The sequence below is a fragment of the Tamandua tetradactyla genome, chromosome 3 (assembly GCF_023851605.1).
Source record: "Tamandua tetradactyla isolate mTamTet1 chromosome 3, mTamTet1.pri, whole genome shotgun sequence".
Lineage (NCBI taxonomy): Eukaryota > Metazoa > Chordata > Mammalia > Pilosa > Myrmecophagidae > Tamandua > Tamandua tetradactyla.
Genome location: NC_135329.1, coordinates 210974365 through 210987793, shown reverse-complemented (window position 1 = coordinate 210987793; position 13429 = coordinate 210974365). Strand labels below are relative to the sequence as shown.

Below are 13429 nucleotides of genomic sequence, written 5' to 3'. Positions count from 1 at the left end.
GAAGGAAGAACACTGAAAGATAAGAACTTTGTTCCCTTAGGAAATGCATGCATGCCTATTGTCATCCTGTGGTATATAACCAGAATCTGGTTAAGAGTAAAATTGTCTGAAGTCTGTCTGAAGTAAACTCAAGCTTCAGACCCCCTGAGCCCGTCTGTGTCTTTCTTTCTCTCCTTCTTCCTTTCTTTCTTTCTCATCATTCCTTAATATCCTTCGAGCTCCGTTTCAACAGGAAGCAACACCTTCCCTCACCTCCCTCCCAACTGTCCCTCTATGAAGGTCCTTCATTGGCTCATTGTGTGGAGCCACCAGGGTCCTTTGGTCACTGTTTGTTTCCCACCGAGCCCAGGCTAGGGTGAGACCTGCATGCAAAATTTAAGGAGGTGTTCACTCACAAGTTTGTGTAAGTACAGAATGGACATCTAAGAATGAGGACCTCCTTAAACTTTGTACCCTGGGTGTCTTGCTTACCTCACTCTACCCGTGGCCCTAGGAGGCATACCCAGCTTGGGGAGCACCTCATCTTTGCTTGCAACTCAGTGATATATCACAAAGTCAGCAACCATGCAGCCACCAATCAGACCAAATAACTGAAATTACCAGGACCCCAGAAGCCCCTCTCATGTCCTCCCCCCAACCTCTGCCCCTTTCCTTTTCTCCAAAACTAACCATTATCTTGTCATTAAGAGGGACCCTTGATATGGGGGCTGGACTGCTGATTTTATCACCTGACGAGAGCATTCAGTGTAGCCTGAAAGGGTGCAGAAAAGCTTTGGGAATTATTTAAAGTGTTATCAGAGACCCAGATGGGAGTCAGGAAGGCACAAAGGAAATCTACCTCCTTGCATCTTCCCGAGTCCAGCTCATCAATAAGCAATGATTTAGCATGTCTTTGGAAGCTAACTCTCAAGATAATATGAAGGGTGGCCAGGCAAAAAGGGAGAAGGGTGGGCAAGAAAGCAATTAAGAGCTATCACAAGAGCAGATGCAGACCCAAAATGAGACCCTGTCTATGCAGTTTAAGGACCTATTAGATTCAAGAAACAGTTCTGATATGTATTGACAGGACTTAAAGCAAGCATTAACCAGGGAAATGAATTTTTTTTTAACGTGGCGTTTAAAAATTCATAAAAGTCAGTTAACAAATGCATTATTTAACAACTTGTTAGCGTTGCAGCTATAGTCTTTAAAGTAGAAATACTTGGGGGAAAAAACAATGAAAAAACGCTTGTACATTTGACAAAAATAACTCAGAAAGCAAAATATTAAACTTTGAGATATATTTCTTTAAAGGAAGACCATTCGTCCCCAAATAATCTTAATTGCCAAAGGAATTCATTTGAAAATTTTACAGTATTTGCCGACGACACGTGTGACTTACACTTTCACTATAGGACACATCTGTGCTCCGAGACACACTGGAGTAGAGGGTCCGAGTGCTGTCCAAGGTATCGTTCCTTCTGTTCCTCATGCTGAACCTGGCACCTTCATGGGGCATCTTTTCTTCTGTAGAGAAAAATAAAATGTTCTGTTACATTAAGAGAAAGAAAAGACAAGCCATACAAAGGAAGAAAATATTTATGAAGCCCATATCTGATGAATGATTAAATATACAGTCTTAAAACTCAACAACAAGTGAAACAACCCAATTACAAAATGGGCAAAAGAGCTGAACAGACACCTCATCAAAGAAGACATATGGCAAATAGGCATATGAAAAGATGCTTCCAGTCAGACATCATTAGGGAATTGTAAATCTAAATGATAATGAGGTATTACTATAAACTATTAGAATGGCTGGAATTCAGATCATCAACAATGCCATGTGCTGGCAAGGCTGTGGAGCAGCAGGAACTCTCATTCATTGCTGCTGGGAATGCAAAACAGTAGAGCACTTTAGAAGAGCATTTGGCAGCTTCCTATAAAGTCAAACACAACCTTACTATACAATCCAACAATCACACTCCTAGATATTTACTCAGGTAAGTTGGAAACTATGCTCACACAAAAACCTACACATGGATGTTTATGGCAGAAATTGGAAGCAACCCAGATGTCCTTCCTTGGATGAATGGATAGACAAACTGCAGTACATCCATACAATGAAACGTTATTCTGTGATTAATATGAAGTAAGTTATCAAGCCACAAAAAGACATGGAGGAACCTTTAAAAGACATGTTTCAATTCTCCAGGATAGGTCATATGCTGAGACATAAAAGGAGTCTTTGTAAATTTAAGAAGATTAAAATTATCCAAAGCACTTTATCTGACCACAACAGAATGAAGCTAGAAATTAATAATCACCAAAGACACAGAGATTTCACAAATATATAGAGACTAAACAATACACTGTTAAATAATCAGGGATCAAAGAAGAAATTGATAGAGAAATTGGTAAATATCTGGATTCAAATGATAATGAAAATACAATCTATCAGAACTTAGGGGATGTGGCAAAGGCAGTGCTGAGAGGGAAATTTATTGCCCTCAATGCCTATATTTAAAAAAATAAGAATGACGGGTGGGCCATGGTGGTGCAGTGGCAGAGTTCTCGTCTGCCATGCTGTAGACCCAGGTTCATTTCCCAGTGCCTGCCCATGCAATAAATAAATAAATAAATAAATAAATAAATAAATAAATAAATAAATAAATAAATAAATAAATAAATAAATAAAAATTTAAAAAATAAAAATAAAAAGGAAGAATAAGCAAAAATTGACGACTCAACTGCTCACCTGGAGAATTTAGACAAAGAACAATAAACTAACCCCAAAACAAATAAAAGAAGAGAAATAACAAAGATCAAAGCAGAAATAAACAAACTGGAAAACAATAAAACAATAGAAAGAATCAACAAAACCAAAAGTTGGTTCTTTGAGAAAGTCAATAAAATAGATAGGCCCCTAATAGACTAACAAAGAAAAAAAGCCAGATGATGCAAATAAACAAAATCAGAAATGATAGGGGGGTTGTTGCCATGAAGCCTGAAGAAATTTTAAAAATTATTAGACAATAGTACAAACAACTATAGGCCAACAAACTAGACAACTTAGAAATGGACAAATTCCTAGAAACATACAAACTATCTATATTGACTCTAGAAGAAATAGAAGATCTCAACAAATCAATTACAAGTAAAGAGATTCCAACAGTCATCAAAAATCTTCCCATAAAGAAAAGACCAGGACCAGATAGCTTCACAGGGGAATTTTATCAAACATTCCAAAAAGAACTAACACCATTCCTGCTCAAACTCTTCCAAAAAAATGATAAAAAAAAAGGAATGCTACCTAAAGCATTTTGTGAAGCTAACATCACTCTAATACTGGATAAAGATGCTACAAGAAAGGAAAACTACAAACCAATATCCCTAATGAACACAGATGCAAAAATCTCAATAAAATATTAGCAAATCAAATCCAGTGAAACATTTAAAGAATTATACATCACCAACAAGTGGGATTTATACCAGGAATGCAAGAGTGGTTCAACAAAAAAAATCAATCAACATAATACAGCACATTAACAATCTTCATTGATGCTGAAAAAGTATATGACAAAATTCAGCATCCTTTCCTGATTAAAAAAAAAAACACTTCAAAAAGTAAGAATTGAAGGAAACTTCCTCAATATCATAAAAGGCATATATGAAAAATCTATAACCAGTATCATACTTAATGGTGAGAGACTGAAAGCATTCCCTCTAAGATCGGGAATGAGACAAGGATGCGCATTGTCACCACAATTATTCAACATTGTACTGGAAGTCCTAGTTGGAGTAATTAGAAAGAAGAAAAAAATAAAAAGCATCTGTGCTGGATTGAATTTGTTGTGTACCCCCAGAAAAGCCAAGTTCTTTAATCCTCATTCAATATTGCTGAGTGGGAGCTTTTTTGATTGTTTCTATCGAGATGTGACCCATCCAATTGTGGGTGATAAATTTTGATTAGATGGTTTCCATGGAAATGTGTCTCCACCCATTCAAGGTGGGGTGGCTTACTAGAGCCTTTTAAGAGGGCACCATTTTGGAATAAGCTTTAGAGCCCATGTAGCCAAAGACTGTTGGAGATGAAGAAGGGAAATGCCCCTAGGGGAGATTCATGAAACAAGAAGCTAGGAGAGAAAGCTAGCAGATGTCACCATGTGCCCTTCCAGCTGAGAGAGAAACCCCAAATTTCATCAGCCTTTCTTGAGTGAAGGTAACCTCTTATTGGTGCATTAATTTGGACATTTTCATAGGCTTGCCTTAATTTGGACATTTTCACAACCTTAGAACTGTAAATGTCCAACTTAATAAATTCTCCTTTTTAAAAACCATTCTGTTTCTGGTATATTGCATTCTGGCAGCTAGCAAACCAGAACAGCATCCAAATAGGAAAGGAAGATGTAAAACTTTCATTACTTGCAGATGACATAATCCCATACTCAGAAAATCCTATGAAATCTATGACAAAGCCACTTGAGCTAATAAACAAATTCAGCAAAGTGGTGGGATACAAGATTAATAAACAAAAATCAGTAATGTTTCTATACGCAAGCAATGACCTTTCTGAAGAGACAATTAAGGAAAAAGTTCCATTCCAAAGTAGCGACCAAAAGAATCAGGTATCTAGGAATAAGCCTAACCAGGGATGACAAGGACTTGTACACAGAAAGCTACAAAACATTGCTAAAAGAAATTGAAAATGACCTAAATAGATGAAAAAACATTCCATGCTCATAGATAGGAAGGTTGAATATTGTTAATATGTCAATTCTACCCAAATTGAACTACAGATTCAATGCAATATCAATCAAAATTCCAACAATCCACTTTGAAGACTTGGAGAAGTCTTAATTATCAAATTCACTTGAAGGAGAAAGAGATCCCGAAAGCTAAAGATATCCTAGAAAAGAAGAGTGAAGTAGAAGGACTATCACTTCCTGACTTTAAAGCTTACTATAAAGCCACAGTGGTCAAAACAGCATAGTAATGGCACAAAGTCCTTTGAGGCACAAAAATAGACATGTTAATCAATGGAATTGAATCAAGAATGCAGAGATAAACCACCAAATCTGTGGACAACAGATTTTCAAAAAGGCCCCCAAATTCACTGAACTGGGAAAGAATAGTCTTTTCAATAAATGGGCATGGGAGAATTGGATATCAATAGCCAAAAGAATGAAAGAAGACCCCTACTTTGCACCCTATACAAAATTTAATTCAAAATGGATTAAAGCTCTAAATGTAAGATCCAGTTACCATAAAACTTCCAGAAGGAAATGCAGGGAAACATCTTCAAGATCTCAATAGAAGGTAGCTTCTTAAACTTTATACCTAAAGCACAAGCAGCAAAAGAAAAAAATAGACAAATGGGAACTCTTTAAGATCAAGAGCTTCTGTGCCTCAAAGGACTTTGTCAAAAAGGTTAAGAGACAGTCAACTCAATGGGAGAAGATATCTGGAAACCACATATTGGATAAAGGCTTGATATCCTGTGTACATAAACAAAGAACAGAACAAACAACCCAGTTATAAAATGGGCAGAGGATACGAATAGACACTTTTCCGAAGAACAAATAGAGATGATTAAACAGCACATGAAGAGACCTCATTTTCATTAGCTATAAGGGAAATGCAGATCAAGACAACAATGATATATCACATCACACCTACAAGAATGGCTGCTACAAAACAAATAGAAAACTACAAATGTTGGAGGGGATGTGCAGAAATTAAAACACTTATTCACCATTAGTGGAAATGTATAATGGTGCAGCCACTGTGGAAAACAGTGTGACACTTCCTCAGAAAATTAAATATTGAGTTCCCTATGACCTGGCAATACCAGTACTCAGTATATACCCAGAAGAACTGAGGGCAGTGACACGAAGGCATTTGCAAATTGATGTTCATAGCAGCACTATTCACAGTTGCCAAAAGATGGAAACAATTGAAGTGCCCATCAACAGATGAGTGGATTAACAAAATGTTGTATTTACATACAATAGAATACTATGCAGCAGTAATAAAATGAGGTCCTGAAGCATATGACAACATAGATGAACCTTGAGGACATAATGCTGAGTGAAACAAGTCAAACACAAAATAATTTAGACAATGTATGCTTCTTGTTATTATGACTCTGGTAAAGGTAATCTCTGAGTTTACACTGTAGAATATAGCAGACCTAGAAGTACACAAAAACTAGAGACAGGGGTAAGGCTACCCAATGAGGTTGAACCTAAAGACAAGGGAACTGATAGAAGTGATGATAACTAATTAGCAGGTTATAAGTAACATTGCCATAATGAAGGTAAATATGATTGAAAAGGGGTGTATAATTCCTTGTACCCTACTGATTAAATCTATAATTATAAATAAGTTCTCACATGAATTATTACAAAGGTTCAATAGTGGACAAAAAGTCAATACAACAGGGTGGTAGGAGAAAACTAAAAATGCATGCTATGGCCAGTGGTTAACAGGAAAACATCAACAGGACCATAGCAATAACAGGGGCAACTAATTGGGTGGGAGGGACAAGTGAAGAGGGGTAATTTTGATTTAATAGTTGTAGATGCTGTGTTTGTGTGTTCTTTGTTGCTATGGACCAATGAAAATAGTCTAAAACTGAGAGTGCTGCTGATTGTACAACCAAGCAAGGATACTGTAAGACATGGCTTATTTTGGACATTATCCATTATGCCCAATAGATTAAAGGAGCCGAAGAGCACAATGACAGAGAAGCAGAATGGCCAACTGTGATACATTGATATGATGGAATGTGGTGTAGCTACACCAAGGAAGGACATTGAGAAGCACACAATGAACTGAATAAACCTTGGGGACAATGTGTTGTGCAAAATAAGCCTGAAACAAAAGAACAGATAGACTAAGGTCTCTTTCAGAAAATACATATAAGAAAATTGGAGCCTAGATTGTAAGCCCTTATAAGCAGTGACACTCAGTCTGAAGTTGTAATTGTATTTCAAGATTTTGAGACCGGAGCTATATGTATATCAGCTGGTGTTTCTCTGGAACTGTGAGTAACTCTGGGACACCTAAGACCCAGAAATGAAATGCTGCATCCTTGAAAGTTAGCATAGCTATAATATATAATAACAGTTAAAGTAACCAAGAAAGAAATCAGGCTTCCATCAGAGATAAGAACAAAGTTGAAAAGGTTAGGTCTAAGATAAGTCAGAATACAGGAGTAAGGAAGACATTGTCTGTATTTTAGAACTACACAACTCTATGAGACCAAAAGAAGAGAGGTTTATTTTTGTCCCAAACCTAAATCTTCTGTAGCACATAATCTAACTCAACTTGTCTGGGTAGATCATTAAGCATCCCAGATACATGGAGCCCATAATAAGAATGAAGGTTTATAATTCTGTATAACTTAATGTAATACCTGAATATATACCAGAGTATGTTGAACAGATAATTTTAAAGTATTTGCAAAGTCCTTTGAGGGATGGGTGAAAAAATATGAAACTATTGAACTTTACCACCAGACAAACCCCTGATACTCTCTCAAATATTAGGGACTCCTAATTCAATAAGCCAACCACTTGATCTTGAGGCTTGCTCTTGTGAACTTGTGTATGTAGCAGAGAAGCTTAGCCTACATATAGGTATACCTAAGAGTTACTTCCAGAAGACCTCTTTCGTTGCTCAGATGTGGCCTCACTCTAAGCCCAACTCTGCAAGTGAAGTCATTACCCTCCCCCCTACGTGGGACATGACATCCAGGGGTGAAAGTCTCCCTAGTAATTTGGAATATGACTTCCAGGGATGAGCCTGTCCTGGCACTGTGGGATCAACAATGCCTTCCTGAATAAAAGGAGCAGAAGAAGTGTAACAAATAAGGTGCAGCTGCTGAGAGAGTTCAAATAGATTCAAGAGGGTACTCTGGAAGCTACTCTTACTCAAGCTTCAGCTAGATATTGTCGTTTATCATGGTTTGCCAAACCCCAACCAAAACCATTCTTGTCAACTCCAAAGAACCCGTAGGGCTCGATCTGAGATTCTACAAAAATTCCATGCACTGTGACTACTTTTCAGAAACCTACAACCTCCAGATGGGTCTCTGTACCAGATAAGTCCTGAAACCTACAAGGCGCAGCCTCTCCAGAACATCAACTAGTTCCACCTTCCTATCCCATATTATTGACACCCCTTTCCAACATGAAAAGGTTAGAATGGGCATAGACCAAATACCCCTAAAGATTGGGAGAAAGTTCAAAGGAGAAGGTGGAGTTATAACAGAGAAGACAGGATTTAATAAATGAGCATGACTGCTGAATCATTATATTGATATTTCTTTCAGTTTCCATAGTCTTGGAATAGCTAGAAAGAAAAACCTAAAACAGTGGAACAGTAACCCATACCAAACTCTGAAATCTGTTCTATAACTACTTGTTGCAATGTACTTTGAAATTTATTGCGTTTTTGCATATATGTTATATTTCACAATAAAAACAGTGTTAAAAAAAACTTTAAGAGACAGAAGTAAAAGAGCCTTCATTCGAAGCTTTATCATGATGCTCTTCTCCCACCACCCTCTCCCCTTTGGTCACTCTAAACAACTTGTCCTTTGCAGAGTGCCCTGTGCTCGATCCCACCCACCAGAGATGGCACCTAATTAGACTCCTGCCCTGCCCCCTGCTCCTGCTCACCTGATTCATCTCCATCCTCTGGGACCCAGCTTGAGTGCCTGTCCTGTGCCACAGCGTCCCTGTTCCCTCACGGCTGGGTCAGCAGCCCCTCCTGGACCCACTTTCCTCTGGAAGCAGCACACTATATTATAACAGCCCCTGCTTATCTCTCTGCCCCACAAGCCTGGGAGCTCAGAAAGAGCAGAGAATGGGCCTTGTCCATCACAGTGCATCACACGTAAAAGACTCCCATAGCTACTCCCATGTTAATGAATTCAGGATTAAAAGCATTTACAGAACAAACCACAACTGGCAGCGTGTATCTGCTTAAAGAAGCAGCCGCCCTGCAGGTGGGGTGGTGGGGGTGAGGGCAGGCCTGGACTTGATCCAGTCAAGCAGAGAGTGAGAAGGACCCAGTGGCAGGTCGCACACAAAGGTCTATGTGCTCAGGTCACCCTGAAACTCTGCTGACAGGCACTGAGCTTCAGGGACACCAAGGCCTCCCCCCACCCCTCCCTTGCACAAGCTCTGGAGCAGGCCAGGAGCCCAGGCATTGCAGATACCTGATCTGAGCTGGAGACGCCTTCCACGTCCCCACCCTTGTGCTCTAGGACACTCCCTGGCCAGCTCATCTCCCCACATGCTCCAGGAGTCCTCCCTCCTCTCAGGTCTCCAAACTCCAACTCTGACCCATACTCCGAGTTCCAGACATAACCCCCTAAGGGTCTTGTCAAAGTCCCCCATGTGGTCCTGCAGACACAGTAAACACGACATTTCTATAACCAAAAATATCACCCTCCCGTGAACACATACCTTCCCTGCATTTCTTCCCAGCTCCGCCCTCCTCCAGGGGTCTTTGGCTCCTCCCTTGCCACCACCACATCCAAATGGCCAGCCCACCTTCTTAACACCTCCAAGGACTTCCAATTCGCCCCCCAACCCTGCCTCCAGCCACCTCTGGCCTGGACAGTCACCTCCTCCCTGCCAATACTCTACTTGCAACCAGAGGGATGTATTTAAAAACAAAAATTCAGTCTTACCATGCCCTGTTTAAATCCTTTTAAAGGCTTCTGGTAGCTTTAAGATCAAGTCCAGCCTCATCAACTTAACAGAAGCCCCCTGGCGATGTGGTTCTCCAGCCCCCCAGCCTGACAACATCTACCTTCAAACCACCACAACCACATAATAGGTTGGGTCCCAGCCCCTTCGGGAAACCTCCTCCTCAAACCCCTCCTCTGGTTATCTCTTAGCATTCAGTTGACCCTTCGTTTGCACCCAGGCTGAGGCAGGTTCTCGTAGCCCTTTGACCCTCCACCAGGTTGGTTGGTATCACTTTTTTCTCCAATGAGCTGTTTGGTCCCCATTAGCTTGCTGAGGGCAAGAACCAGGTCTATCATATTCACTGTTGTATTTCCAGAGCTTGGCCCAGCATGCAAAGAACATCTGTATAAATATTTAGTGAGTGAATAAAATTTGAATGACCCTCTATAGTATCTTGAATTATGTACCCCAAGGGGAAAAAAAAAAACATGTTTTTAATCTTAATTCATTCCTGTGTGTAAGAGCCCATTAGACACAGGACCTTTCGAAGATGTTATTTTTAGTTAAAGTGTGGCAAGCTGAATCGGGGTGTGTCTTAGTCTTTTTACTGGAGGCTTTATAGGAAAAAAGTCATGGAAAGAGTTGGAAGTTAGAAATCAGCAGGAAACTGGAGGAGAAAGGAGAGGACATGCCCATGTGATGGGAAAGCCAAGGAGGCCAAGGATTGTCAACCAGCTACCAACCCCAGGAGGATGACAATAAATTCCTGATGTTATGCCAACCTGTTATGTGGTTGTGGTGGTTTGGAGATAAATGCCCCAGGAAGACATGTTCTTAAACCATATCTATTACTTAGGTGTGAGCCTTTGTAAACAGTTTCTTTTGATGAAGTTACTTCTGATAAAGTATGGCCCAGAATGGATCTTAATCCTTTTACTGAAGGTCTCATAGGCAAGGTCATAGGGAGAGAAAACCTCAGAGGGAACAGCCAGAAGCTGAAAGCCAATGGAACCAGAAGAGAAGGGAAAGGCCAGGAGAAGCCACATGTGCATCGCCATGTGACAGAAAAGCCAAGGGCCAAGGAGGGTCGGCAGCCAGCCCCAGAACGCCAGCTTTCAGGAAGAATGCATCAACTTAATGATGCCTTGGTTTGGTCGCTCCTAGCCTCCAAGCTGTTTAGGCTTTACCTGTTTAGGCTACCCCATTGCGTGGTATTTACTTGAGCAAGGAAGAAACAGAAACAGTGCTATTTGTCATGGCAGCCTGGAAATTAAGACACCACCACAAATCCTCCTGTTTGCAATGAGTTGTTCTATGTTGCTTTCTGTAACCCCTGGAAGTGAAAAGGTCTAAGACAGAACAACTCATTGCTCAGCCACACTCTTCCCAGTGGCTCCGCCTCCTCAATCCAGGTTGCCCATCCCAGACCAGCCATGAAACTCCCCATGCCACAGAGACTGGAGACTTCTATAAAACCTGCTCAGATGTTTCAGGCTGTTAAAAAAAGAGTTCTTCTTTTACTTCTCTCCACAGGCCTTTTAAAGAGAGGCTAAGAGTGTTAATTGATACTTTACATACATTATCGTTAAACCACAAATCAATCCCACAAGGTATTTATTTGATTCCCATACACCAAATTCTTCTAAGTGGAACACAAATGATTAGGAAATTTTTCCATTTGCCTCACAATGAAAAAAAGATTTATTTTGTTGCAAAGGAAAAAGTGAGGTTTTGCTTTTTAATCACATTTCAGTCAAGCAAAAAATAAGATCTGGAGCTAGCAGCCTTGTTCTTACATTTCAAATGCCTTGTTTACTTACTAGTTTCTAACCGGTTCTCCAAGGCCAGTTGACAGTCAAGTTGATTGATTGTCAGTCTAGACTTTCTTTATTACATCTTACATAACAGATATCCCAGATTTACAGTTTTATTCATCGTCTACACATATTCTTTTAAGATTTAAGGCTCTAACATGAAAGAAGCTGGTCACAGTAAGGAGGGACACAAAAACCAGGATCAATAGGAAAAGGTCAGAAGACAACCCCAGGATGGCCTGGAGAGTAGAGAAGAGGGTCAAGAGGGAGACAGCTGGAAAGGGGGAGTACAAGAAGATGTACCCCATGAAGGAAAGTGAGCTGGAAGGAAAACCAGGAGGGCAAGAGCATGCCAGCTCAGCCACCAGGGAAGAGAAAGTCATACCAGGGAGAAATCAGCCATTATCTCACATGCTAAAGAGAAGCAATAAAGTCATACCATGAGCTCCAACAATATAAACCTCATGAGAAAAACTGGGTAAAAGGCTAGAATTCAAATCCACCAAATGACGGAACACAAATCGTAATAAACATGAAAACATACCAAAGCTCCCTTGTAAGAAGCACAATAAAAACTCAACTACAATAAAATGCATGAGAGAGATTTTCATATGATAGTATTTGATGCTGGAAAGAAGGCCGAGGAGTTCTCATATGGCTGGATAGGAATCAAATGATTTTACTTCCTGCAAAGCAATTTGGCAAGAATGTGGCAAGACATTTAAAATTGATTGTAATCTTTGACCCAATGGACTGACATTGGGGAAGCTAGATAAAAGAATTTTAAAAGCACATTAAAAGGTATGCTGAAAAGATGTTCATTGTTGAGTTACTTATAACAGGGAAAAGTTAGAAACAACCTACATTTTCATCAACAAGAAAATGCTCTACCCTGAAGAAATATGAGGATGGCACCTAATGACATGGAAAATGGCTACAATTTACTATGAGTAGAACAAGCCGTAGGCAGTTGAAAAAGTGGTAGGGGGGCTATGGGGTTGGATGGACCCCTACAATAGGAAATGCAGGAATGCTGAGTGTGAGCGGAGGGACGACAACTTACTAATTACTAAGTGAGTAGGGGGTTGTTGGGGAGCAAGAAGTTGTCAGCACCAAGGAAACTCCTGGAGAATAAGGGAGTCGGAGGGGATTCTTTAGGATCCTTAAGAACCCCCTTTTGAGTGCTTTGTCAAGCACTCTGTTGGGTAGGAACTCACTTTCAGAAAACAAAAAAAGAGATCCCAGATTCAGACGCAGCTCTACTAGCAAGTAAATATGTGCATGAAGACTGTATTATTGGTTTTGATGAGTACATGAACCTCATTTTAGATGATGCAGAAGAGATTCATTCTAAAATGATGTCAAGTCAAGAAAACAAACGGGTTGGAACATGCTAAAAGCAGATAATATCACCCTACTACAAAGTGTTTCCAACTAGAAATGATCAATAAAATGAGAAGTTGTTAAGAAGACAATACATTTTTGTTTAGGTGTCCTTTATTAGGAGTACAGTTCTATTACATTTGCTCATATTGTTTTGAATGCCCTTATGCTAATACCAGATCACAATAAATGCTGTGGGATTGTTTTTATTAAAAAAAAAAAAAAGCAGTAGGCAAGAAATTTCTCATCATAGTTAAGAGCTCTGACTTTAGGGACAGCTTGAGCTCAACCACTAATTGTACAGTCTTGTGTGAGCCTCTCATGCTCTCAGCTTTCTCACAAAGTTGATATGTTCTGTAGGCAATATAAATGCATTATGTATAGGTAACATGAGATATACAGAAGTAAACACACCACAATATTAGTCATTGTTGTATGTGAGTAGTGGAACAATGAGTGATTTTAATTTTATCCTTTTACTTTTTTATAGTTCCCAAAATCAACTATATTGCTTATATAATCTGGAAAAATACATATTTTATGAAA

The 13429-nt window shown here is 39.6% G+C and overlaps 1 protein-coding gene across 11 annotated transcripts in view; it reads right to left on the bottom strand.

Moving 5' to 3' along the window:
- TRPM8 (transient receptor potential cation channel subfamily M member 8) overlaps window positions 1–13429 on the bottom strand; it is a 161806-nt gene that overhangs the window by 90833 nt on the left and 57544 nt on the right. For all 11 annotated transcript variants that reach the window (XR_013173138.1, XR_013173139.1, XM_077155502.1 and 8 more), the window contains one exon: window positions 1382–1506. Coding sequence is in view for 9 of the 11 variants with exons in the window: in XM_077155502.1 (XP_077011617.1) it covers window positions 1382–1506 (125 nt within the window). In the remaining 2 variants the exon portion in view is untranslated. The remainder of the gene's footprint in view (window positions 1–1381; window positions 1507–13429) is intronic.